At 38.2% G+C, this 26,323-nt stretch overlaps 1 protein-coding gene across 7 annotated transcripts in view; it reads right to left on the bottom strand.

Annotated features, from left to right (window-relative positions):
* Positions 1–26,323, bottom strand: part of GLT1D1 (glycosyltransferase 1 domain containing 1) — a 122,362-nt gene that overhangs the window by 36,141 nt on the left and 59,898 nt on the right. For 2 of the 7 annotated variants that reach the window (XM_014962714.1, XM_014962724.1), the window contains 5 exons: positions 14,659–14,807; positions 11,060–11,165; positions 5,768–5,819; positions 1,311–1,347; positions 571–627 (listed from right to left, as the gene is read on the bottom strand). In XM_014962714.1, the coding sequence (XP_014818200.1) occupies positions 571–627; positions 1,311–1,347; positions 5,768–5,819; positions 11,060–11,165; positions 14,659–14,807 (401 nt within the window). Of the gene's footprint in view, positions 1–570; positions 628–834; positions 892–1,310; positions 1,348–5,767; positions 5,820–11,059; positions 11,166–14,658; positions 14,808–22,028; positions 22,173–25,477; positions 25,631–26,288 lie in introns of those variants that run through there. The other 5 variants (XM_014962750.1, XM_014962705.1, XM_014962698.1 and 2 more) reach the window with 5 other exon arrangements.

The raw sequence follows: 26,323 nt of genomic DNA, 5'->3' as shown, positions 1-26,323 counted from the left end.
TTTTACCATAGTAAAATGCCTACAAATTCTTCTTTTGGGGAAAGGCAGCTGGGGCAATTAAAGCATCTCCAAGATCAGGTGACTTTACATTAGGTCATCTGCCTTACATGCCATTACTTTGGTGAAAACAGAGACAGGCTCTAGATCAAGACCAAATAATGAAACATCAACACATATTTCCTTTCTTCACCACTTCTTCACCTCACCTGCTCTTCTGCAAAAGACATCCACAGTTACTATCACACGGCTGTAAAGTACAGCACGTGCAGCTGGTGGTGCTTTGGTCTAACCTACCTTCTCAAGGACACTGACCCATATGTCATGACCATCTTATCTTTTGGTGCAATTCAGCCCTGAACAGACCAGAAATCCAGAGGCACTCTCGGTAGTTTAGTAACCAGACTAATCTGATCAATATTCTGCCTGAATCTAATACTAGAGCTTTTTGGTTTTCATATTATTAATTCATTTTATTACATAATGAGTTAACATTCACATTCTAAATTTCTTTTGCCATTGACATCTACTAAGAATAAATATAGTGAATACAGAAAAAAAAGCAAGTTTTACCTGCATTTTGTAGAAATCTATACCAGTCAAATGTCTCACTGGGGGTAGTCTTAATTCCTGTGTTGAAAAAAAAAAAAAAAAAAAAAAAAAAACAGACTAATCTGATCAATATTCTGCCTGAATCTAATACTAGAGCTTTTTGGTTTTCATATTATTAATTCATTTTATTACATAATGAGTTAACATTCACATTCTAAATTTCTTTTGCCATTGACATCTACTAAGAATAAATATAGTGAATACAGAAAAAAAAGCAAGTTTTACCTGCATTTTGTAGAAATCTATACCAGTCAAATGTCTCACTGGGGGTAGTCTTAATTCCTGTGTTGAAAAAAAAAAAAAAAAAAAGAAATAAAACATGTTTCATTGGTCCCTGGATCCCCTCAAAGCATTTAAAGGAATTTGGAGTTTCAGAGAATAATCATTCAGCATCAAAACTTCCATATGCTTTGGAGAAAGCTCGGTGTTACCTTAGATGTTACCATATCTTTCCGATTCCTATTGTAAGACATCCAGGAAATTTTTTTTTTAAAAGCACCAAATGTGTTGAAAGTCTAGGCTAAGAGGCCGAAATACCACCTCAATTAATGTCAATGGCAAAAAGCTCAACTTCAGTGGAGCCAGGACTTCAAACCCCATACCCATTCCCAGGGTAAAGAAGACAGATACATAAACATACAGGTACTGAACATGTGATTCAAATAAATTGAATGCCTTAGTCGACATTTTAAAACTCTCACCTTGTGTTTGAACATATATTTTCTTCCTAGCATCTGGCTTTAAAGAGAAGAAGAAGAAAAGTAACTTTCCTAGTTCACCATAAAAAGTCTCTTCAATCTGCAAAAACCCAACTAGTATAATAAAATGCACAACAGCAGGATTTTCTGTCGACTATTAAAAATGAAAACAAACTATTAGAAAGATAGATGTAAGTAACACCAAAAGCCAACAGTCACCAATGTAAATTACATTTACTAGGAGCATTTACAGTATCAATGAATCAATTTTGCAATTAACACAATTACCAAGTTAGTACAAACATATTTTTTAGTTTATTTCTGTATCCTTTCTTATAATCATTAACCCGCTTATTGCATGGGAAATTGAAATATTTCCCTAGAATAGAAAGATTTTCAACTACAGAACAGCCTTAATTCAAAAAAAAATGTTAGTTTTGAAAGAAAAATTATATCTGGTTTTGAAACTACAATCTACATTTATCCATAATAGAATTTTTAAACACATCAGGCATGAAACAAACTACATTTACCTCTAACCTTTTCTAAAATTGCTGTCAAATATATGTAGACTTGTCTATATAGGAAAAATGGACAGTAGCACCTATTTCAGAATATTTCCAAATAAAAATTGCATAAGAAATTATTTAGTAAAATTACACAGTAAAAGAGGTAATGATCACATTTCCAAAGTTACTCCTGAAGTACTGCTAAGCTAGTTATTTAAGTTAGGTAATTAAGCAAGCAATTTCTTATTTCAGTATCTTTCTTACTCCAATCACGAATTGTAGAGTACATTTTTTTTTTCACAAAAACATCAAAATAGTCTTAAGATCTTTCCACATTGAAAAAAACCCCCAAAACTAACAAACCAACAACACTCCCCAGTAAAAAAAGCAGAACTTTTTGAGCTCAAAGGTTTTGTGCAAAGCTTTGAGTTCAGCTGTAGTTGTTCCTAAAGCACTGGCTGCAATGCCTGTAAAGGAGTAAGCTAAGGGAGGTATTACTCAGCTGGTGTAATCTCCAATAGGTTTGCTCAATATAACCTTGAATGTTTCAGTTTGAAATTATAACCTTTCAAGCAGTTCCACTAATGCGATTGCTTAATTTAGCATCATAGCCTCCAGAAATGACCAACCTTCTTTAGAGCACCAGTCTTTGCTATCTTGAGACTACATTTTGCCTCCTTTTCGGTGCCAATTTCATTCCGTAGCGAGGCACAGTCCTTGCAGGCTGCGACTCTCCGAGTCACTATTCGCCTGACATCGCTCTTTCTAAAGTGCAGATGGAGAAAGTTCCCCTATCACTCCTATGTGACTGTCCCTCCAGTCCACTGCTCAGTTCTAACTGTCTATTTTAGTTGTTGAAAATGAAATGGAAAAAGAAATGGACAGAAAAGAGGTCATAAAAAAGTGAACAGTCATCAAGAAGAGTTTCACAGATGGGAAGGAGGTGGTTTCTCATCAGAGTGTACTAACAAAGTCACAAAAACTACATGAGCAAACAGCAAATCCACACATAAATGAAGGGGAAGCAGGGAGAATAACTCTGATTATGCTAGAGTAGAAGACTAAGGATATTCTAGGGACTTTATCTTTCAAAAGCCCTATGAACTTTAGTGTTCAAAGCATTTAAAAATAAGATAAAAACTGTTTAATAGGTTATTACATTTCTTGGTCTTTTTCTTACCTATGAATAAGTAGCATTTTGAATTATATTGGATCTTTCAATCCTAAAAAAGCCTGGCAAACAATGAGACAGCATTGCAAGCTGGAGGCCAACTTCAGAATTTAAATTGGCAGGACAAGTGGGATTGCTGAAATTCAGCACTAGGACATAGATGCAACAAAACAGAAGGGGGCAAAGAGCAGGTGGAGCAGAGGGCAGCTTAAGCCAGCCTTGCCTCCATACCTGCCGTGCTGTAGAGTTCTGCCTCAAACACTGGTGGGTGAAGATAGGCTTTTAGTTCCCTAAAACCACTAAGTTTCAAAAATAAGCTTAAGTTAAGCATCTGGTTTCATGCTCTGCTGGACCTTTAATGGCTTACGGTGAGTAAATATAATCCTGCCAGGGCTTGGATCATCAAGAAGAAAATAGCAGGAACACTGTGTAACGAGGCGTACAGATGTATTCACACTTTATAGATCAATTTTCTGTTATGTTCTTTATTTTAAATGGTCTTGAGGAGAATGGAAAAATGAAATTCAATGCTCATAAAACTGGTTTAGGTAATTCTTATGCACCAATTTTACACTACTGAAATAAAACACTGACCGTAAGCACAAGATCTTTACAGTATTTCAAACTCACTTGGAATACAGATTATTACGAATGCTGTATTGTGTACTTCATAATTAAAGATAAATTATCCAATGCAATAGAAAAGAATTTGTTGGAAGATACAGCCCTAGAGCACAGTGCAATTACTTACATGTTCATTATTTAAATTCTTAATTGACTGTCTCAGTAATAAAGCACGTTAGAAGAATAATGCAGTTCACATTAATGTGAGTTAATATGTAAAGAGTGTTAATATTCTATGACCTAGCTATGTAAAGATATATTCATGTTCTTCACTGAAAGTAAATGTGCTGCATTTCCTCTCACCCTTTATATGAAGTTACAGCTGGAAAAAACCCCAGCATTTAAGACACAGGTTAGCAGGTGGGATTTCACCTTAGGACTTCACAGACTTGCCTCCAATTTTCTGCCTTCACCAAAACACTGAGTGTGTCTCATAGGCCTGGAGCACAAAGGTGTTGAGGTAAAATCAAAGTTAAGTACTTAAAAACATTAGAGGTGCTGACTTCAAAGAGATTTCAAAGTTTGTTTCTCCTCCTTATACTCTGTTACTTTTGTCCTTTTCTTTCATAAGATCTGTGACAGAACCTGCCCCCTTTCAGGTTTACCCATCATGAAGTTCACTGTAGTAACTATTAAAACCAAGTTATATTTCTAATGTAAATACCAGCTCCTATGTCTGCTTATGTATCCTATTAATGCAAATAGATTAAAAAAAAAAAAAAAATCAATCCATGTTGAAACAAAGTATTGAATATTACATTGATCTGTTGTGCAAGCTCCACCTCTAAAGTGATTTTTTTAGTCAAGGGTGTATTAATGATTGTATTATAATGCAAATTAGAATTGAAGAAATACCAAGAAGCTAGTTTCTGCTTCTTGCATTTATTGTTCAACTTTAGCTGATGTTTCACAAGCTGAGGTGAGTGGAGCAGCTGGAAGAGGGGGGATCCTGCCTCGGTCTTTTTATCCCAGTGTGTCGCCCCTTACTGTCCACCAAATAGTTACTGCTTACCCTTTGCTGGATCTGGTGCTCAATGCAGCTCTCTGCAATCCAGCATAAGTCCACCAACAAGTTAGCCTGAAATCTAACCTTGCATGGAAAATCAGCTGGGCCATCAAGCTGGATCAGCAACAAGCCCTGCTTCCTGGTGTGGAGCTTTCCACAGGTTACCAGTGCAGCCTGACACTATCCAAAAGCGCTCTCTGGACTCAAACAACTGGCAGCTCTTTATTGTCTTACATTGCTCTTTGGAAACTGGGACTGAGGACTGTCTACTTCAAGGATTTGTCTCAGTTTTCTCCACTGGCAGTCTGCCATCAACTCAACCACCTAAGGGTTGACTCAGTCTATTTTCAAACAGAAGCATCAGATACTAAAAATAATTGCACTGAATGCCTGAAGTAGACTTGCAATACAGCAAATGCAATGGTACCCACTAAATAAAGAGAAAGAGAACTGCCAGTTCTCTGCTGGCAAAATATCTCCTTAAAATACTTTGCCAAATACATTTAACCACTATACTGTTGGATTAAAATAATTTTATTCAGTATTTTTCCATATATCGTTCAGCACATTGTGGTTTGTTTTATTTTCAGGAGGTGAGATGAGTTTTAAGAAAGTTAAGTACTATTTATGTGCTACATATCCCTCAAGGCCTAGTCACAGGTCTGTATATCACATATTGCTGGGCTTAGCATAACTTCAATTTTTAGCTCCACCGTTCACCTTAAGAAGTTAATTCTATTTCCGCTGTTGACAAAACAAGTATTTTCAAATTATTCTTCCAAATTCTTTATTGTAAGTAAAGGTGTTTAGTGGAATTTTGGTAACATAAAGTTTATTAAATGATGCAAAAAGAAACAATATATGCATATGGCATCAGGAGAGACTCGATAACAACAGCAATGATTAGTTTTAAATGTTACAGAAGCACTTCCTAAACTGCTGTATACTCTTTTCAAATACTAAACAGCTTTTAAATGCCAGATCTATTTGACCTGTCGAAATACATAAATATTAAAAGCTTTCTCTGAAAGTAAAAAGAGGAATAGAGAATATGAAGATTATTAAAATTCTCTAGCATTATTTAGAATACATTTTAGGAGAATACATACTTGATAATACTATAAGCATCACCATCATCATGTAAACATACCCACTCTGCTGCTGCCAGCTCCTTCATTTTCATCGTGAAAGCCACTGCAAACCTAGTTAAATGGACAAAAATAGTTGGGATCATCTGCTTAAAGTGTTTAAATATAAAACCAGAAAAGTACTTCAGAAAAAAAAAAAATCTTTATAAGAACAAAGAGCAGAGGCTTATAAAAATGATTATAGATGTAAAGACAGAAAGCAGGCTTTCTATTTGTTTTAGCAGAAAATACTGGTAAAAAAATGGTATCTCTTCAGGCTTTACAACTTAGAGCTCTTGGGGAGTTAAAGTAAGGATTTTTTTTAAAGTAAGATAAAATGCAATAATGGCAACATCCGCCCATTTATCTAGATTAATATATACAGCTGCAGTAGTGAATTAGCATTTCCTGCTTCTACATCACTGTAAGTTGTAATAGCCCTCTTCACAGCCAGAATGGTAGGTAAGAACAGATCTCAAGTCCAGTTAATTTCATACTATCGTTATTTGACAATACCCAGTCCCACTATTGGCAACTCATTGCAACCGAGTTTAAGTCAAATAAGCAGATGGATTTTTTTTAAACCTTTCCCCAATGTTCTCTCCTTATTTCTAAGTAGTCAAAGCTGTCAATAAGAAATAAACATCTGAGAGACCAAAATGTTACTCGCCAGGAAAAATATAAAAATTAAATAAACTAAAAAGGAAGAAAGATGATCCAGTGACTAGGCTTTAACTCTGGAATCTCACAGACTTAGGACACTCAGCTCTGTATCTCTGAATGCTCGGCATCTGCAGTGGAGATGAAATTTGCAGTCCTGAGTTAGATACCTGATATTCTTTTTTAATAAACAGGGAGGAGTTAGCTGTCCAGAAATTAGATTTACCACAGTCACTGTTTCAGGCAAAGTAACTGCTACACCGGCAGACATAATACTGAAAGGCACTTTGACTGTTTTCTAGTTAAGACTTTTTCTTAGGAGAATGAACTGTAGAATAGTATATAAACACCATCTACTCCTCCTCTGTAACATATATAAATCATAAAGCCAAAGTAAGAACAAGCAAACAAAAGTGTACTTGAATAACAATGGCTATTTTTCGTCTGGGAGGGAGAAGACAATTCTATTCCCAAACTTACTTCCACCTTTTCTCTTACGGCTATTTATAACAGCTCATCTGGACTTCTGCTTACGTGCCTTTGAGAAATGGATGTAGTACACGATCATTCCACATAACAGAAGAGTTATGTCAGAGACCATTTAAAGCAGCACTGACATGAACAGCTTTCATTTTTGGGCATCTCATTACTGAGAGACTTCAGCCACAGAAGTCTGATTTCCAGATGTAGCATATAAACAAGTTATTCTTACTGGGAGTTTGGTGTAATACCAAGAAGTCATATGAGATATTTTTATGGAGTTAGAGTTAATAAAGAATCCCTGTTCAGAAGAGATCTTAAGAACATACTGGGCTTTAATGTAGTTTTTAAGTTGTGATGAAATATAAACACATGCTTTGACTGTTTTCAAATGGAACTTTAGTGTTAACTAGAACAACAAATGGCACTATTTCTGAAGGCTATCAGTCCTGTGGAATAGAAATGCTTGAATGCCTTCTTCATGTGAAACATAATGTGTCTGCTCACAAAGTCCTCTTTTTTCAATTGCTTTTATAGATATTGAATATAAAACAGAGGTTATCACATAGTACACTTATGATTCAGTGTTTCTTTTTCATAGAATTAATGTAATGTTTCTGTCCTGAGCCAACCCTATGACTTCTCAATGGTTAGAAGTGAAACACATTGCTAAGTCACAGCCAGAATAGTGCTTTTCATTTAGACATTATGCTATAATTTGAGGACATGAAATCATAATCATTCATTAAAAGTTACATAAATGCTGAATTACAACTCCTGCTTTCTTTTGCTGAAACAAACCTTATTCCCATACACTTGTTTTGTAGTATCTGCTTTATGGTACTACAATGAATTTCACATATACAACTTGACAGCTTTAAGGTTATTAAAGCCTTTGCAAATGCTTGTTTTGTCAAGTTGCACATGCTACCCTTCCCGGTTTTTGCAATTATACTTTCAATACATCACATTAACAAGCAGAAAAAACTGTTGCTCCTAAGTCTACAAAATACTGTTCAACAGAAAAAAACACCCTAGAGGAGTACAACCACCATTTAGAGGAATGCGATTAAAAATGAAACACTCATTAGAAAGCTAGACAGTGTTCAATACTGTGCTTTATGGAATGTGGTGGTATATTGTACTAGACAAGTAATCTACAATTCATGGTAGTTTCTGCTTAGAACCCTGCAATCAATAAAGAAAAAAAAAATCAATGTTTCTTTTAATAACTATGCAATGAATAATACTAGCGATAATATTGAAGAGATCCTGTAGCAGAGAAAATATTATGAACTGCATAAGGGTGCAGTAATGCATTTTGAAAGATCATAGGAAATCCAAGCTATTAAACTACACTTCAAGATCCTAACTTAATTATTATTCAAAAAAACATTCAGTAAAGCACAGATTTTGCATACGCTATATCAGGTATATTTGTGACAAATCGTATTTTAAATACAGAACTGGATCAAATGGACACACTCAGAGATTCTGTTTTTATATAATTTTCATTTTGCACAGTGCAGAAATTTAACCGGCACATTATATTTTTTCTCTTCCTTCAACCTGTTTAAAGAATAACTTGTGATTATTTGATAACAAAAGTAAACAAGTATATAAATTTTCTCTTGAAGGGGGCTGTTAAGTTGCTTTTCAACTACAAGTCACACTAAGACATAAGAACATGCCCTAATGATTTTTCAATCATTTTGATTAAGTACTGTCTTTAAAATCTCTTTACCTACCACATTTTATAGGGTACTATTGACAGAACAGCCTATCTATGCCAGCATTAAGTTAGCTAATAATAGCTAGAACGTACAGTGGTGTTAGCAAAGATAAAACTATGAAATATAAGCCTGCTGCAGCTTCTGCGTGTTATTTCCTCATTGCTGACATGAGTCAAAATCCATACTGCCATATCTGACCCAGTGTAGTTATCCATCTCAGCCGGAATGCCGGGATGAGGATACCCTGAGCAAGCTCTGTTCAGCAAGTATTTCAGCTCTGCTTAAGTATGCAAGCAGTACCACTGGATTTGGTTAAGATGTTCCAGATGCTTAAATTTTATCACACCTAGTACAGTCAGGGACCCCTTTTGCTTACGCAGAGCTCAATTCTGGAGTGATGACTCTTCAGGGTACTCAAGTCACCAGTCACAGTATAGTTCAATGAGGCTGAGTGACCTGCTGTAGCAGCTTACTGTCATTAAAAAAAAAAAAAAAAAAAATCCTTCCACAAGCTGACTTTTCTTATTAAAGTGGTAGAAAACTAACCCAGGGGTGGGAAAAAAAGGACAATTTTACACCATCTAGTGAGTTAAACTTGCTCAGAAAGCAGTCCAACCCTGGTACAAGGAAGGATGGGTCACACAGACAAAAGCAAGAGAAAGGAGAAGACGAAGGGAGGTAGCAGTAGAACCATCCCTGCTATCATTGAGCTATTACACTGACTGCACACAAAGTGACAGCCTTAGCCTCTATCTTGATAAGACTTAGGCTATCTATTAAATTAATTTCATCCATTGGAGGATTTACATCCATAAAATGGTTTAATTTCCAATAAGAAAAGGGTTTATTGGCCCACCATGGACGTGAGCAAACACTGCTGAATAGGCCTCTGGATCAGGCAGAAGTAAGCTTCTCTTCTGGGACCTTGAAACAACGAGAAATGCTGCAAAAAGCTTTTGGTTTTTTAGTTATTTTCTCTGATTTCTGATCAGCTCTAGAATTACATTTGATGACTACACTGACATGTCACTGGAACCTTTCTGGACTTTAAAACACCCTGAATCTACTCTCTTGTCAATTCACCTAAAGAAATGAGAGAATTTGCTTAAAGACTTTTTTTCAGTCTCTGGTTCTTTGTTCATGTATCTAGAGAAAGGATCACATTAGCAGGAAAAAAGAACAAAAGCTCTTTATTCTGGAGTCAGCTGCTTTTCAATCAACCACTGTATCAACAACCTAAATGCAAGGCCTCTGAGAACAGGTTTGATTCTGTGATGCAACACAATGCCAATTATTTCTGGTTGTTGTTTCTCTTAAGTCAAACTGCTGAGCACCTTGGTCTGTATGTGCAGATAGCACTTAATGCATAAAATATGTTAGTTCCAATACAAAATATTTTTTAAGTTTGAATACAAATAACATAAACCAGAATCTATTAAGAAACAGAGGTTTTGAAAGAATACAACTCGGAGCAACATTTAGTACTTCTGGCACAGGGCCTTTGCAAACAGGATCCAACCTTGTTTTGGTTAATAATATTACTACAGCTAAGATTGAATAAGAATACTCAAACCTCCACCGCTAACAAAGATTTGCTATTGACATAACCATACCTCCGCCACTAAATCACCATTAACCACCTCCACTACTAAAGATTCACTATTTCAATACCAAATATCAGTCATTTCATGGTCAGGATAGTTCTGTACAAATGAGGTTTGTATGGATATTGTTGAAGATACTTAGATGTACATTTCTTTACCCGATTCTCTGCAAACACAAACAGTCTAAAATAATTTTAATAAGAAATTAAAATTTGATTGCATAAAATTGTGTCCATTCCAAACACGCCAAATAAACCACAGTCAAGTTGCTACAGCCTACAGTTATACTAGCCATCAAAGGCTCTACCCATAAAGTAGATCATTCTATAGAGCCGTATGCTGCCAAATCCCAGGTTAAGTGTTCTGGCTATTATTCCCATTTCTTTTACCTGCCTTAGAATTTTATATCCTCATCACATGCATAGTTCTATTATTCTAGAAAACAGTTATGATTCAGTAGACAAAGAACAGGATTAGTTAGCAAGAGAATAGACTTCACTAGCTCTTAGTGGGATTTGAGTTTGAAAATTCACAGCCCAAGAGACCAAGTTTCAGCAGTCCTTCTGCCAACTCCTACATGGACAAATACAATGAAAGGATTGTAACATATAAAATGAATAGACTGCATACAGACCATATTTTATGAAGAAAATCTTTTACTTCCATTACTGAATCATAAAATAATATGTAGAGATCATAGGGATTTCAAGTAGTCTATCATTTGTCTGATGGCCTACACATCTCCCAGTGATTCCAATCATTTATGGAACATTTCCTAAAAGATCTGCCATTACAAAAATGCAATTTCCTGTCATAAACCTTCCAGACATGCTTTTACCTGGCTTCTTCTAGCACTGCTCCCATTACCCGACGTTTCTCTTTACATTTGATATCTTCATTTACATCTGTCCCACCAAAGATGATTCCAAAAGGAATTCTGCTATCTGCAAAGCAATGACTATGATGAGAAGTTGGGCAACGTGTCAAGGTAATGACTAGAAGGGGACATTAAGAGTGAAAAAGTATATTGATAATACTGTATCATATATGTAAGCAAAAGCCTTTGAAAAAGGAGCCTGGAGAAACTTGAATTTTTATGGGTTTGGCACTGAAAATCCCATAAAGTAACTATGCAATTTCACAGCATGTCAGTCTGTTGTGTAGCTATGAGATTTTCTTTGCCTTTTCCATGCTTTATAAAACCAATCAATTAGTTTCTACACTTGGCAGCCCACCAAACGGCATATATATTTTAAATGTTATTCACATTTTAATAAGATGCATTACTGCAAAGTTTGGTCCCAGGTATCTGGTCTCAGCCACTCATTTGCTACCCCCTCAGGCATTCCAATAGAGTGATTTGGGTGACCATCCTGCAAAGCTGGTTACGGAAATTATTTTGGGTTTTTTTTTTGTTTGGTTTTATTTTTTTTTTAAAAATTGACTTCCAAAGCCAAATTTACTGCTACAAAAAATGTAGATAGACTCACACCATCGGACAAGGTCACTGAATTAAATAAGGCTGTATAGGTGAACCTACAATAGAACCGTTGTTTCACCTAATTCCATTCCAAGAGATGGATCTGTGTTTATAATAGGTTGTTCCAAGATCTTCTGTGATCACCCAAGTTATGAAAGTTGTTTTAGGATGCCTTGCAGTGCTCAGAACAGCAAGAGCAGAGGAAGGCATGTTGGCTGTGGGACAGTCTGTGCACAAGACCTCATCAACATTCAAATTGTAGACTATCAACAAAAGCATATGTATCCTATGCTGTGGTGCCTGCAGTCTGGTAAACGCCTAGTTTTGACACACAGTACTACAATAAATTCATCTTTGCATAGGGGTAAAGCCACCAAAACAGGGTCGAATAGCACTTCCACACTAACAGCAGCTGGACTTAAATGGACAAGGCCAAAGGCTACGTTGATGAAAATACAAAAGCCAATAGTAGTGTAAGATTCCTTTCTAATAGCATTTCTTTGCTTGGAGTCAGGTTATTTTTAGTAACTGACAAGTCACCAGCAATGTTCTCCCCTTAAACTAATCAAGATAGCAGACAATAATGTTTACTGTTGATTGTTTCAGCACTGAAAGCGATTAAGTGGTCAGTTTTACACCACATTAAGCTAACAAATAACAGACTCAAGGTGGCTAATTACTACAAGCAGAACATAGTTTTAAATTCCAAATGGGACTGCAGTTTTTCAAAAGAAACAATTTCCAGTAAAGCAGTCTAAAAATCCTGCCATTAAGGTAACCAATTTTGTGGATTTTGCAGATTTCTGTTAGCTGCAACAGATGAAACCAAGGTTTCCTCTGACTGTGAAGACAAATAAGCAGTTAGGCTGCATTGCCACTACACACTGTGTATCAAGAAAACATGCATTGTTTTTTTCCCTTTTGCTGTCAGATGGAAGGGGAGAGGGATCAAGGACTCAGTAGACAACACTGTCCTCAGCACTGGACCACAGAGCAGGACACAGGAGGTTACTGTGTTGATGGAGGTTCTTCCTTTTGGGAGATAATATAACTGACCTTGAACGTTCATGGCTGTGGAAACTATTGGTGATCCTTTCTGTAGCGATCCAGAGTCTTAGGGGTGGGGCAAATTATTGGTTAATCAAAATTCATGGTTAAAACCAAGCAAATTAGACAATGTTAAAAAAAATGGGGAACGAAATAAATATGTTGATAAAGATAGAAAACATAGTGTACATTTCCCATTTATATTTGAAAATTAAGTGAGCTGTAAGATAAGGATTTATTAGCATTGCTAATTTGCTCACTAATACATGAAAGAACAAACAGAAAGAATTTAAGATTAATTGCCATTCTGGCTAAGTTACTTAAAGACTTTCTTCAGCATTTTTAGATAGTGTATTCTAATGTTTGTGAAGAGAATTAATGTGCACTATCAAAGCACTAATCTTCAAGAGACTGGCTTTCTGTAATACAATATAAAATATGTATTGCCCTTCTAACAAATAAAAAAAAGTAAATAATATGTCATCTATTACATGTGTTGATCATATATCCCCAAAAAAAGTTTCCAAGATGAAGCCCAAAAGATGGTTATAGGGTAATAATGGTAGTATGACTGTAATGACTAAATTTTTTAAGGTATTTCTTAATATAGGGTTTGGAAATATTAAATGTTACAAGAATCAGGAATGTCCTTCGAATCACTTTTTTTCCTTCAAGAAGTCTACAATAACTTTTACATTTTGACTAGGATCATCCCAGCAATCATACTACTTACTGTCATGCTTTTCACAAATTTCTGGTTTATTTGTCTTTCAGTTATTGCGGATGCTTTTTGGAACAGTGTGACTGACTGACTTAAATTATTGAACTTATGTAAATCATTGAAGTATCAGGCTTTGTAGATTTGTGGAATTTTGAAAATCTAATAGCAACAGCATTCAGGCAAGGCTATGCAAGTCAAAACACCAATAAAGTTTTACAGTAAAAATTTAAAATCCAACATTACTTTTTTTTTTTTTAAAAAAAAAAAAAAAAAGAGAGTCTAGGTCTTGTCGCAAAAACAATCATCTCTACATTCCGACAAGAGAAGTCTTAATACACGTTAGCAGAGATCATCTTACAGAATTACTTTTCTACTCTAGGATCCCTATTGAAATCAGAGCTCCATTGTAGATAGACAAGCACAGCAGACAATAATTCAGGCTTTCTGAGCAAATTGTGGGGGGACTTCTGAAGTCTGAAAACTAGCACAACGCAACTTATACTGAGATCTGATGAAAGTATCAAATTATGTACCTTTGTCCAAGTGAGTAGATTTGTATAATATGAATGTGATCTCAAACACGGATACACACTTGCAATTTCAGTAGGTGATAGTGTCCGTAATTTTGAAAGCCAGTGCTTCTGGTGTATCATTAATGGCAGGCTAAAATTTTGTTCTACATGGCTAGATACAATAGAAAATTTTATTATTTGTCTGATAACATCCTGTCTGCTACAGTTTAGCTGACATGAATGACACCTCAAAGCTATTTCATGTCCAAAAAACCCTGACTCATTTTTGAGCAGAAAAATCAAATTAGCCTCTCTGCTTTCTTCTTTTTGACCTCAGCTATACTTAGCCAAGCCATTGTCCTCTGAAAGAACACATTTGCTGAAAGTATCTTAACGTTAATATAATGCTCTTATCTTAATGTAGTTAAAGTACTTAATTATGAAATGGACTATGTGCTTTAAAAGTACGTTTATTTAGTTCTCTCCTCTCTGGATCAGATCTCCCACTGAGAAAGATTTTCAGCATTTCTGAACATCTGTTGAAGTTGATAAACAGAATAACTATATTACATGTGGGTTTATACATTTATAGCCATTTATTACTGTTTGTATTCATTCTCTTCTCTTTCAGTACCTTTTTAAGAGGTATTTTTATTGCAAAATAGAAAAGGGATTACCTTGCAGAAGTCTGCCTGCTTTATAAAGATGAATGGCCAGGGCTGCATCAAATTTGTCTGTGGAGGTTAGATTTGCAATTTCAGCTGGACTTTCATACATTAAAGCATCTTTAAGAACACAAATATGACCGGCAGCATGTAGATGATTCCTTCATTGTCGGAACAAATAGAAAAAGAAAAAATAAGAAGATACTATTAATGTTATAGGCATGCCAGTACATTAAATAAGCTTAATCAAAATGTTTTTCCTTAATTTTCACTCCAACATTCATCTTTACACTAATTTTGTTCAAGAAACCATGGAGCTATCTACAAGGGCAGGGGGGAGCGTTCCCTGAAAATATTTGTTACCTTCACCATTGTAAAGCCACAGTCAGATTTCCAAGCAACATAAACTGCATCCATTTTAAGGCCCAAGCCCACAAATTATAAACACCACCTTTGGGAATCAGCAGAACTGAAGCATAATCAGCATCTCTCTAGACTGAGCTTCAGCTCAATACACGGAAAAGATTCCTTTCGAATTGAGTGTGTTAGACCTTGGTCTTAGAGATTCTGAGATTCTTGCTCTGGAGAACGGCCACCAAGTGGAAGAAAACACAAATATGTCCAGCTAATCAATACTATTAAAAATACAGAACATAGAAATAAATGTTTGCAGGGGCAAAAAAATTAATACGTAGTTTTCTATTTGATTGTGAGTTCAATTGCTTCTTGTCTTAGTTTACCCATTTGTAAAACAGGCACAGGATAATTGAAGTATAAGAAAAAACTACACAAAAGAAATTACACAAACACTTTCACAGTCTTTAAAAAAACCCAAAAACTCAATTGCTAAAAAGAAAAAAACCAAACCAAATCTCCCCTTATTCTAGTGTCAGCTTACCCATTCATCTTTATATACAGTGGTTCCTCACATTAAAACATTGATTAAAAGACTGCCAAAGTCAAGAAACTGATTGATTACAGGAGGCTTTACTTTAGGCATTTCAGTGAGCTTTGTTTTAGACTTTCCTTTTATACTCTAGGCTCATAATTTCTCCCACTGAAGCTAGAATCAGCTATCAATGTTTCCAAAACACATACAGGTGAAAATCCATGTTTTGATAGAAACTAGCACATGCTATCTGCTGACATGTAGTGTTTACATTTTCAATATTATAAAAAGACCACAAGAATGTTTTCTGCTTATTACATATTGTTCCAGTTGATTTATTTCTCATTGCGTATTAATCGTTCTGGCATTAAAATCCTGCTAACTCAATAGCTTCTTGGATAATGTCAGCTCTTTCCTTTCTTGATCATTTCATATCCTCTCAAGGAATGTAATTCCTGCAGAAGTTAGTCATTACTGCAGAAATTAGTGCTAAAAATGTTGTAAAATGTCTGGAGGCCTTGAAAGGAATGTATTAGCACCATATCAGATAGAGCTCCATTGGCACAACATATGGTGCTGTATTTCTTCCTTAGTCTAAAAAGAAACTCATTTCACTTTTAACTTCACCATTTGAAACAAGACCAATAAATTATAATAAGTACTAATAAATTATAAAATACATCCAGATTGCAAGTTCCTTATTTACACTGTTGAGCAATTATTTACATCATTTGTCCCATGAACTTATACCGAGTACCTGCTTGCCTTTTGAAAGAGACTCTCAATTTATATCTAAATAATGATGCCCAAATCTCACAGCTGTGGAACGAAAATCTCTCGGGCAAATACTTGGGATGCTCGTGAAGGCATTCCATAATTTCACAGGTGCTCATTAAATAGTCTACAAGAATTTTTTTTCCCCATCAGTATTCCAATTACCATAAATCACTATCATGTACAAGCAGTATGTTTGCATATTACAATTAATTTGAAAATAACTCTCTCAGGACATCTGGAATCAGGAAATTCAGCTAGGAATTTTGATCTAAAGCATCTTTCTAAAATATACTGGGAATTAATACTTTTTCTTTCCTCCTCAACTTCCACAGCTCCAAATCTCACAGCTGAATGACAGCTGTTTCTGCAGTAAATAGAGAGGGAACTCCCTCAAGTGTTCCAAAGGCTCATAAATTGTGGATTACCTCTATAACTTCATTTTTTTTTCTACTCATAATGACTCAGGAGCATGTAAAGATTTTGCATACAGCTTAAGAAGGAAAAATTACAAACGTATTCCTAGAATAATTCAAGTTCCCAGATGTAAAGAGTCCTTAATCCCATAAACATAGCATTGAGTTCAATATGATTAGTCACAGGCTTCAGATTATGCATCTATGGAAATATATGTGCATAGAAGCAGAGTTATTGGGTAGTATTTAAGTACTGAAATTTACAGTGATATTTTCATATTTTTCTAAATGAGTTTTCATCTTTATAACCAAAAAAAAAAAGCAGGCTATGATTTTCACACATATGCGGTTATCAAGAAACATGGTAAGAGGGTGCTGCAAAGCTATTGCAGGAGATTTTTTTTGAAGGCTGATCTGTCTGTGAAGTCACAGATGTCCCTGAATAGAGCCAAGACAGAAGAGACACATTTCCCATATCTTTTTTCCTCCTGGCAACTCTGTATTCACATTATTTTGCCATTTCATAAACAAATACTTTCTGAATGAAAAATAAAAATGAACACGTCTCCTGCTGTCTGTGAATCTAAGACAACACTGAAAATGCTAAACCTCAAGGCTGCATTTTCTATCAGTTTTGTATGTGTAGATAAATTTCCAAGGAGTGTCTTAACAACCAGTGACTATTGCTTAGAATCAGAATTTTCCTTGCTCTGCCATATCTTTCCCTTCTACCAAAACTCTCATGGAAGCCAATGCTGCTACTTGGGGAGAATAATATTTCTCAAATGGTGGTTGGCTGTCAGTTTCCAGATTTTGAGTGATTTGGTAGGAAGTAACCAAATAGGGAGAACTTCAGTCATTCATTAGGTTTGAAAGACCATTTCCTAGAGTACATTGTATTAGTAACTGCCTACACTGTAATATTTATACACATCTGAATATTGGACAAAATATTTCCCAGCCCCACTGATTTTAGTATTCAGGGAATTAATTTTTTTTTATTATATTTTTTACACTCTTTGGAAATCATGAGGCTTATAAGTGAAACTTGTAAGTGTCTGCTCTGGATGCAGAGAGACATTGCTAAAAGGTACAACCTTTTTCTGACACACATTTTCACTTTATTAAAGATTTCTATAGAAATACTTTTTTCTCTAACAACTGTAAAATACCAGGTGATGTTTTATAACGTTTCATTTTTTATTTCCTACATTACTGATTACAACTTCTCACTTATCCTGGCTAGCAGTCTTCCCTCCTTCAACCTCAATCTGCAGTTCACAGGTCTTCAAATACAGAAACAGTTTTATACTTCCAAACACGGCAGGACTGAAGCTAAGACACAAGCGAGTGAGAAGTATGCTTAGTGCTAAAGTGCTATAGATTTCAAACTTGCTTTATTTTCTGTGATGTCTTCCTCTCAAAACCATTTGTGTTCTAATTTTCAACTGATATTTCAATAGAATTAATGGCAGACAAAGAATGACTTCCAAAAAGTTCCTGTTAGGTAGATACACTGACACATCTTGAACGACACAAAATAGGCTTCATCCAAAAATATTAATTATCTCTTTCCCTAGCCTGTCTATTCTGTAAAGAGGCTATGCATCAACTACTGAAAAATCTACACAGCACAATTCAAAGGTTATTAAGTGAGCAGACCCACTTCCTTTTCTGAAACTCAGCCAGAGCTGAATACTTGCAATTCCCACTGAAGTGGATAGAATTACAAGACTAATGCTTGATCTTCTCTGTTTTCTTTGTAAATTATCTTATTTTTTTTCATACTTGATGAAGCAAAGTGTTCATTTTATTTCTCTCTCAAACTTCTCCCTTAAATAACACAGAAAATTGTGTTGGCATGAACCAAGCATGAATAAAATCCACTGTGAATAAGAAATTAAAACTGTGAGCAAAAATGGGGAGAGAATCCTGTCTCTACATTCTGAAGTCAGTAACTGTCCTTTGGAAGGACAAAATAACTCTGCAAAGTTTAATCCTGCCTTATAAAACCAACGGGGGTAGGTAAAAGGACCTCTTATGATCTATCATGAGGAGAAGAGGATCTCCTGCTGTAGGAGCACTCTTCTGTGTGATTTTAGTGTTAGGCGATAGGGTAAGACTAAACAGAAGAAAAGTTGGAGCCCAGAATTACTCCAATAAATGTCTAAGGTGAAAAATAATTGTAAAGAGGAATGATTAGCATTATTGAATTTGTGGGTTTAATTCTCTTGCAGTTGATTACCTGGAGATTTACAGAAGGGCTCTCCCAACCGTCCCATTTCAAACAAGAATTGAAACACCCTCTCCCTCTCCAAGAGATATTTACATATTGGCAAAATACTTCATCTAAATCTTTCTAATGAACCAATTAATTCAAGATTTCTATTGCTCCTTACTACCAATACAAGATGAACAGAACATTTCAAGGGGCAAAGAAGATTCATTTATTCTCTTTCCTAACACCCTCTTTGATCTCATTTCTAAGGCTGAAGAATGTCAGCTGAACCAAAGACTTTTGCTTAGTGTTTTATTCTCTACTCACTGCTCATATTTTCTTAAGGTGATTATACACACCAATACAAATAAAGCCCACAGCAACGCATTACATCACTTGTTTTAGCAAGCTGACTTCTAGCCAAATTAGAATCTGGTATCTTTGTTACCAGTTACTATAAACTCAGGAAATGAATATCTTATTTATGAAAAGATGAAGCAGTTATAGGAACAGCTGTAATATCATAACCATAGTATAACCAGTGATAATAAGCCATAAAACTAATCTATGCTGGCAAGCGTCCAACCGGGACATAATTTCATTGCTTCATTTATACTTAACCAAAAGTTGCCATGGCTCAATACAAAAAAAAAAAAGATCGAACAAATAAATTCATAAGCATGTACGCAGATACCCCTGAGGCCAAATAGTAATTGGAATATATATTTTCTGTGCATTAACACATATGCTATAAAGGTTACCATATGCACTTAACCTCAGGTATGGCAGATTAGTGTGAGAAGTGACATGCTCAAGCCTTTGGCCATACATGTAGATTTTTAATTTTTTTTTAAATGGCATAAAGTCTTAAGAAAACCAATATCAGAGGGAAGTATCTGCATAGGATGGTTATAGTGATAGCTGTCCCCCAATTAGCCTTTTAGTCAGGAAGATGGATTTAATTGATAGCTAATACTCTTTACTTTGTTTCCTGATCAGACTTTTTTTTCCCCAAACAGGCTCATTTATATTATTACTAAAAATAACATTTACAGTAGGTGATAAGACAGCGACTGAACATGACATAAGTTACTGACTCTCAAACACTATTTCTGTTAGAAGCCCTTATCCACCTTTATTGTGAACATGAATTAAATTGATCTTTCACTACTTATCTTCTTTCTCTTTGAAGGTCTGTGTGCATGAGAAAGCAGTATCCACTTTGTAGGCCTATAAAGGAACAGGATGCTAAACCAAGTTTGGCGTACTCTACACAGATCGCTGCAGATGTGTTCACATAGCTGAAAACGATTGCGTTAACGTGGTAGTATATTAAACCATCTGTCAACTGAGCTGTTGCAACTCACCGCGTCTACGTCCTCTTTCACACTACAACACATTGGCTCAGGCCACTGTGCACGAGTCAGAGCTGGAGAAGACTACCCAAAATTGCTGGTCACCGTGACTCATGTAAAGGCACCTTGCTAAACCACTGTGTCTTGATGCAGGGTGCTCACGTGATCACAATCAATCCCAGTGTAGTCAAAAGACAATTTTAAATAATATGTGGACATTTGTTTGTCTAGCTTATTCAGGCTTAGTTTAACTAGAAATAATGCAAAACCAGCTTTCCACTGGATTACCTCTGCATGACTCCACAGTCTAAATATTTGTCTGACTTCCCTCATTTTGACATGGAAGATGAAGGTAAGTGAATATTTAATTTGTAAAGGTAGAAGAAATAATTTTATGGAGGAAGAATAAGCATAGACATCCCCAAGAATAAGTAGGTTTGTATTATCCAGTGAGAGCTAAAAATTAAAGATTAAAGTAAATGCAGAATGCCACACAAACCACCACACATGACCTCTGTGCTGACATGTGCAGGTAAAAAAATCTGTATTAAAAACATAAGAACACATTTATCTCAACATTTTATCAATATATATTCTTTTAAAACACAGAAAACTTCAGCTTTCTCTGATCTTTATGCTCTATTTGCTTTACATCTTCAGTGCCTGGGTGACTGACACGAGGCAGCAGGTATGTTCCACCATTGCCTCATACACAATACGGTCGCCCTGCACAAATCTGAGGCTGAACTTGGTATGACACGAGTAGTGTGAAAACTTAAACAATGTCAGAGGACTATTTCTATGTATAACATATAATATGCAGATCAAGGTCAGGGAAAACTTTTAATAGCAGAAGAGATCAATCATAAGAAACAACCTAAACTGTGGATGACTCTGATGGGTAAGAAGCAACCAAGTCCTCATTTTGGGCCTCAAGAGGACAAACACATCAAGAAATTGTTTCATTTTTACAGTTACTTTTTTTTTTTTTTTCTAAACAGAGCTCACACGCACAGCCAGGCCCTCAGCGATGCTGTCAGCCACATCCTTTTTCCACGTTTCATCGAAAAAGTTAAATGGGGACATTAAGAATATTATGCGTTGACGCAGTTCGGTTTGTCCAAACAGTTTCAAAGCCCCACCGACTCATAATGCCCGGGAGAGCTGCATCTGGCACTCCCACGGCAAGGGTGCCCGCTCCGGGTTACGGGGACGGCTCCTCACCGCGGACCTGCCTGCGCCCGCTGCTCTCCGCATCCTCCCCTCATCTCGCTCTGGGGGTTCCCCTGCTCCCCAGCAGCACGGAGGAAGGGGGACACGTTGCCAGCGGGTTACCCCCCTCCCCGACACGGGCTCGGCCCCACCACAGCCAGCAGGCCCCGGCCTCCCGGCAAGCGGCGGATCCCCCCCGCCCCGGCTCTGTCAGGGAGGGCCCGTCTCGGCGCTCGGCCGCCGTCCCCTCACACACCCCCAGCGCCGGCCATCCACGCGGCTGCTGCGGCGGCAGCGACACCGCCTCCGTGCGCCGGCGGGGGCAGTGAATGGCGGACGGCCCCCCGCCAAACCCTCTCCCATCCCCGCGGCACCGGCCCCACCGCCGAGCCCCCTCTGCCCGCCGGGGAGGGCTGCGGCGGCCTCGGCGTGAGGGGAGAGGGAGGCCGGTCCCGCCTCCCCGCCGGTGAGGCGAGGATGCCGCGGCATAAAGCGGGAGGGGGTCGGGGGCCACTCACTGTATCCTGGCGGCGGTGGTCGCGTTGCCGGTCTGCGCTCGGAGGCACGCCAGCAAGAGCAGCCTCATAGCGGCCCCTCCTGTCACCTCAGTGAGGGGCAGCGCCGCCGCCGCCGCCTCCTTCACCTGCCCGGCGGCCCGGGCGCGGCCCCGCCGCCTCCCGGAAAGGGCGGCGCGGGAGGAGCGGGCCCGCCACCTGCCGCCGCCCCGGGAGGGCCCACCCCGCCGGGCCCCGCGAGGGCTGAGCGCAGCCCGAAGGGCGGCAGGGCCTGTGGGGTCAGGGGAGGGTCGCGCCCTTGCCAGGTGTTTCTGATCAGAGGGCACTTAATTACAGAGTAAAGCCACCGGTGTTGTGCCAGCAGGTGTGGGTCCCTTCCCCCCGCCGCGAAATAGCGCGATTTGTTTCCTTCAAGCAGCCACAAAGACGGCGTGCTCAAAGGATGGCCTAGGAGAAGAGCATCAGGGGAAAGCCGTCGTCGGCTACCATCTCCTGAGGCAGTTCTTCAGCTGCACCGTGGTCCACCATGTGTCTCCCAAGATGGAGGTCATTCATAATCAGTGCAGGAATGGAGAAAAAACTAATTGCGGATAAGATGCCAACAACCAGAAGAACCAGAGGAATGTGCTAGTCCAAAGAACAAGGCAACAGTACGGTCAAAGACCACACTAAATATCATGAAACAGAGCCAAAGGTGTGTAAGAGCAGGCAAAAGCTCTGGTGAAGCACCAAAGCCTCCACAGCAGCAGGCAGAACCCAAAGACACAACAAAGCAGGGGAAAAAAAAAAAAAAAAAAAAAAAAAAAACAAAACAGTTTTTTTGGCAGGAGTTTTACAAGCGAACAGGTGGGAGGACGTACAAGGCCAAACATGATCATTAGAAAACTTTGTCCGGGAAAAAAAAAAAAAAAAAAAAAGGAAGAATCCAAACTCAGGGCTAAGAAAACTGTATCCCAAACTACCAAGCCAGAGCTCAGGATAAACCCCAATTATAATCAGGAACACCATGAGCAGCTAAGATCAGATGGGTGGGGCAGCAGGCAGTAAAGCTGAGTGGCCAGTTTAGGGAGTCTGTTGGGAGATTGATAGGGGCCAGGTGGCTGACTGCAGATATCCACGGCCTTGAAGTTGATTCAACATTTCTGAAAACATCGAGAACACATGCAGGACTTTTGTGGCCATGAGACAGATGAGAAGGAGAGCTTGATCTAACAGAAAACTCACTTCTTTGCTTGTATACTCATAAGCAAAGTATATTGCTTTTTAAGTATATTGTATACTGGTCTGGTTCCCTGATGTAATTCACCACAGGGCCTCACGGAAGCTTATGTTTCCCCAAGATTGTAGAAGACAGGGAAAGATGGTCTGTAAACTGCAGTGCCTGTTTATCATGGCTTAAATTACTCTTCAAGTCTCAGTGTCAGGCAGGGGGAAAAATATGCCACATACAGAGAAAGGCTCTTAAATTCAGTAATTTTTAAAACAGTAGTTCTTCAAATAGCTTATGTGGATCTCTGAGGATGACATGTATTCAGGAATTGAAGGTTTAGAAGTGATAAAGATATATATTGGAGCATATTCTGGCAAATTGTAAGCATTTCGGTACACTGGTTCACGTTTTGCTAATGGGTCTTCAGGCTGCAGAGCTATGTTCAACTGCCTGCATCTCACCAAGTCATCACTTAGAAATAATTCAGCATGTTGTTCAGACCATCTTAAACTCCATCCAAACTCAAAAAGATGGCTACAACTTAGAAGAGCAATAAATCTTGCACAAACTCTAAAAATAGCATAAATGCTAATTTAAGGGTAGGAAGGACCAAGCTGTTTTCATCATCATTTTAGAAAGTGTTTCTGGCATGAAATCCCAGCCTCATTGAAATTTAGAGGGCTTTTGTCAATCTGAATTCAGCCTCGAAGTTTGTTTCACTGTAAGTGGCCTATATGAAGCATATTTTGGCTTTTGAGAGCGCTTACCACCCTCAAACCAAGCACCAGTCACCTCCGTTAGTCACTGCTGCCCAGCTGTCAGTCTAACAGTCCTGCCACAGAACCTTATGCAGCTGCCTTTCAGTTTCCTGACACATTGCTACTCTACATCCATTCCCAACAGACCCTCCTGCTGGTTCCAAGCCCTCCTGCACACAGCTCATCCAGCTGCATTGCACCAAGAAAGGCTGGCAGCGTGTGAGCCAACCAAAAAACAGGCCTCGCCCGCCCTGTTGCTGCAGCCCTGTACCTAAAACAGCCTCCAAATCCAAAACAGGGACATTCCCCAGGTGCGCAGCCTAAAGCAGGATACATGACGATGTTCAGAAAGTCATGTTTTTGGCTAAAAGGAAGCCGCAGTTTTGGTATCTGCATGAGATACCTAATTACAAATAACTCGGCTGTTGTAATTTTTCACCGCTGCTAGCTCTAAAACCAGACAACAGCTATCCAGCACATTTAGTGTATCACACAAAAAAGACAAAAATGCAAACATCAAAGTAAGACAAGGCCTGCTCCATGAGACAAATAAGAAAACTTAACCAGTCATCTGGGAAATAAAGATGAGACAAAGGAAACATTCAGAGACGTCTTAACATTTTATTGCTATTTATGGTAACTCTGGATTTTGTGCTTTATAGGCCTTGACTGAAAAAATAAAAAAATCTAGAAGTCTTTGCAGCATCAAGCAGTGTTGTGTCTTTGAAAACACATACATGCACAATTGTATCACTGTATAGACACAGGTGCATTCATTGTATCCAAAGAAAGGGTCATTGGTGTATCTTAATGAAGAAGTTTTAAATATAGTGTAGCTAAGTGTTCTTTTGGAGGAAAATTTTAAAAATCACCTTCCTGAAACTGCTATTCTTCCAGAAAGAATGTTAGGCTTATAACAGTAGCTTTCGAATTTTAGTGAGAGTACCTACTTCTCAATACCTGAAGACTGAATTAACATTTTATAACGTACATTTCAGATACTATTCAGCATTGCTAGGTGTTGGTAACAGTTGCTGGGTGGGCCAATGTAAAAATCTCACCCCACTCACAAAGGTAAGTTTTGAAGGGCCCAGAATGTGATATCCACATATATTAAAACACACAATAACACAGTGTGGTTAATTACTTTGTAGTCTCTAGCAAATACTACTAACCCCCTTAGGAAATGTAATCACAACTGATATGATATACTGTATTAAGCTGGGCAAAGCTGAAATGTAATTTTTTAAATTACAGAAAGAGTCATGTTACAGTAGTTCACAAAGAGATCTCTGTACAGCTAGTTGCTTTTTCCTCATTGTCCTTTGCCATGAAATGTAACTAGTTAGGAGAGCAAATACATTTAACGAGTCATTTTTATGGCACATGTTATTTACAAAGGCCCATTATTAAATAGATGTATTTACTTTTACAAGCATCACATGCTCAATTACCAACGCTGTTCCAAAAATTTTAAGTCATACCTGAACGTTGGGTGTAACCATATGATGTCAACCAATTTACCTTTTCCATTGAAAACACACAACCAGAAGTATCTTTCCCACTTTGTTCTGGCCAAAAAATATGACTTTGAGATCTGTTGTTGAAGGCAATTCCATACTGTCCACAACCTTTACCTGATGGTGGAACAAAAGAACATCTTAGGGCTCCAAACCTGCAACCACTCATGTGTGCTTCCTCATTTTAATCGTGCACTTTGTCCCACTCAAATCAGAGCCTTCACTCCCCACAGGCACTGGTGAGGCATTGTCACTGCAGGGACCCCTCAGAGCGACCAACCCCACCCCAAGCAGCACCCATCCAGCCGCGCTCTCTCTCCCACCCGGGTGGGTGACGGTGCAGCCCCCAGGCCTGCCCGCTGCCTGTACCAGGGGCTGGGTGACACCCACACACAGAGTCACCCCACACCCCCGTGTTTTTCTGCAGAGTGGGCATTTGACAGGCACAGTCCTCGCTTTTGCTTTTCCGACTGAGAAGCAAAGAAGGGAAACAAATCACACTTTAATTTCGCTGTTATTGCTGAATAAACCTAAGGGGAAAGGGAGGGCTCTCACGGAAGCCACGCTGAACCCGTGTGGTTCATAAAGTCGCACAGCTCCAGTTAATACCCGAGCTGTAACTCCCAGCCTGAAGTAACGCACGAAATAACCACTTTCCCTACTGCAGGCTCCTCTCCCGCCCCCTTTACCCCGCCTGGCACCCTCGTGGACTCCGCGAGGGAAAACCCGCGGGGGAAACCTGCCGCCTCCCTTCCCCGGTTAAAGCTCCACACACCGGGACGTGTAACCCACTCACGGCTCGGCCCCGGC

Source organism: Calidris pugnax, unplaced genomic scaffold (assembly GCF_001431845.1).
Source record: "Calidris pugnax isolate Ruff unplaced genomic scaffold, ASM143184v1 scaffold32, whole genome shotgun sequence".
In the NCBI taxonomy this organism is placed as follows: Eukaryota; Metazoa; Chordata; class Aves; order Charadriiformes; family Scolopacidae; genus Calidris; species Calidris pugnax.
Note: the sequence above shows the minus strand (reverse complement) of the source record. Positions and strands in the feature narration are given on the sequence as shown.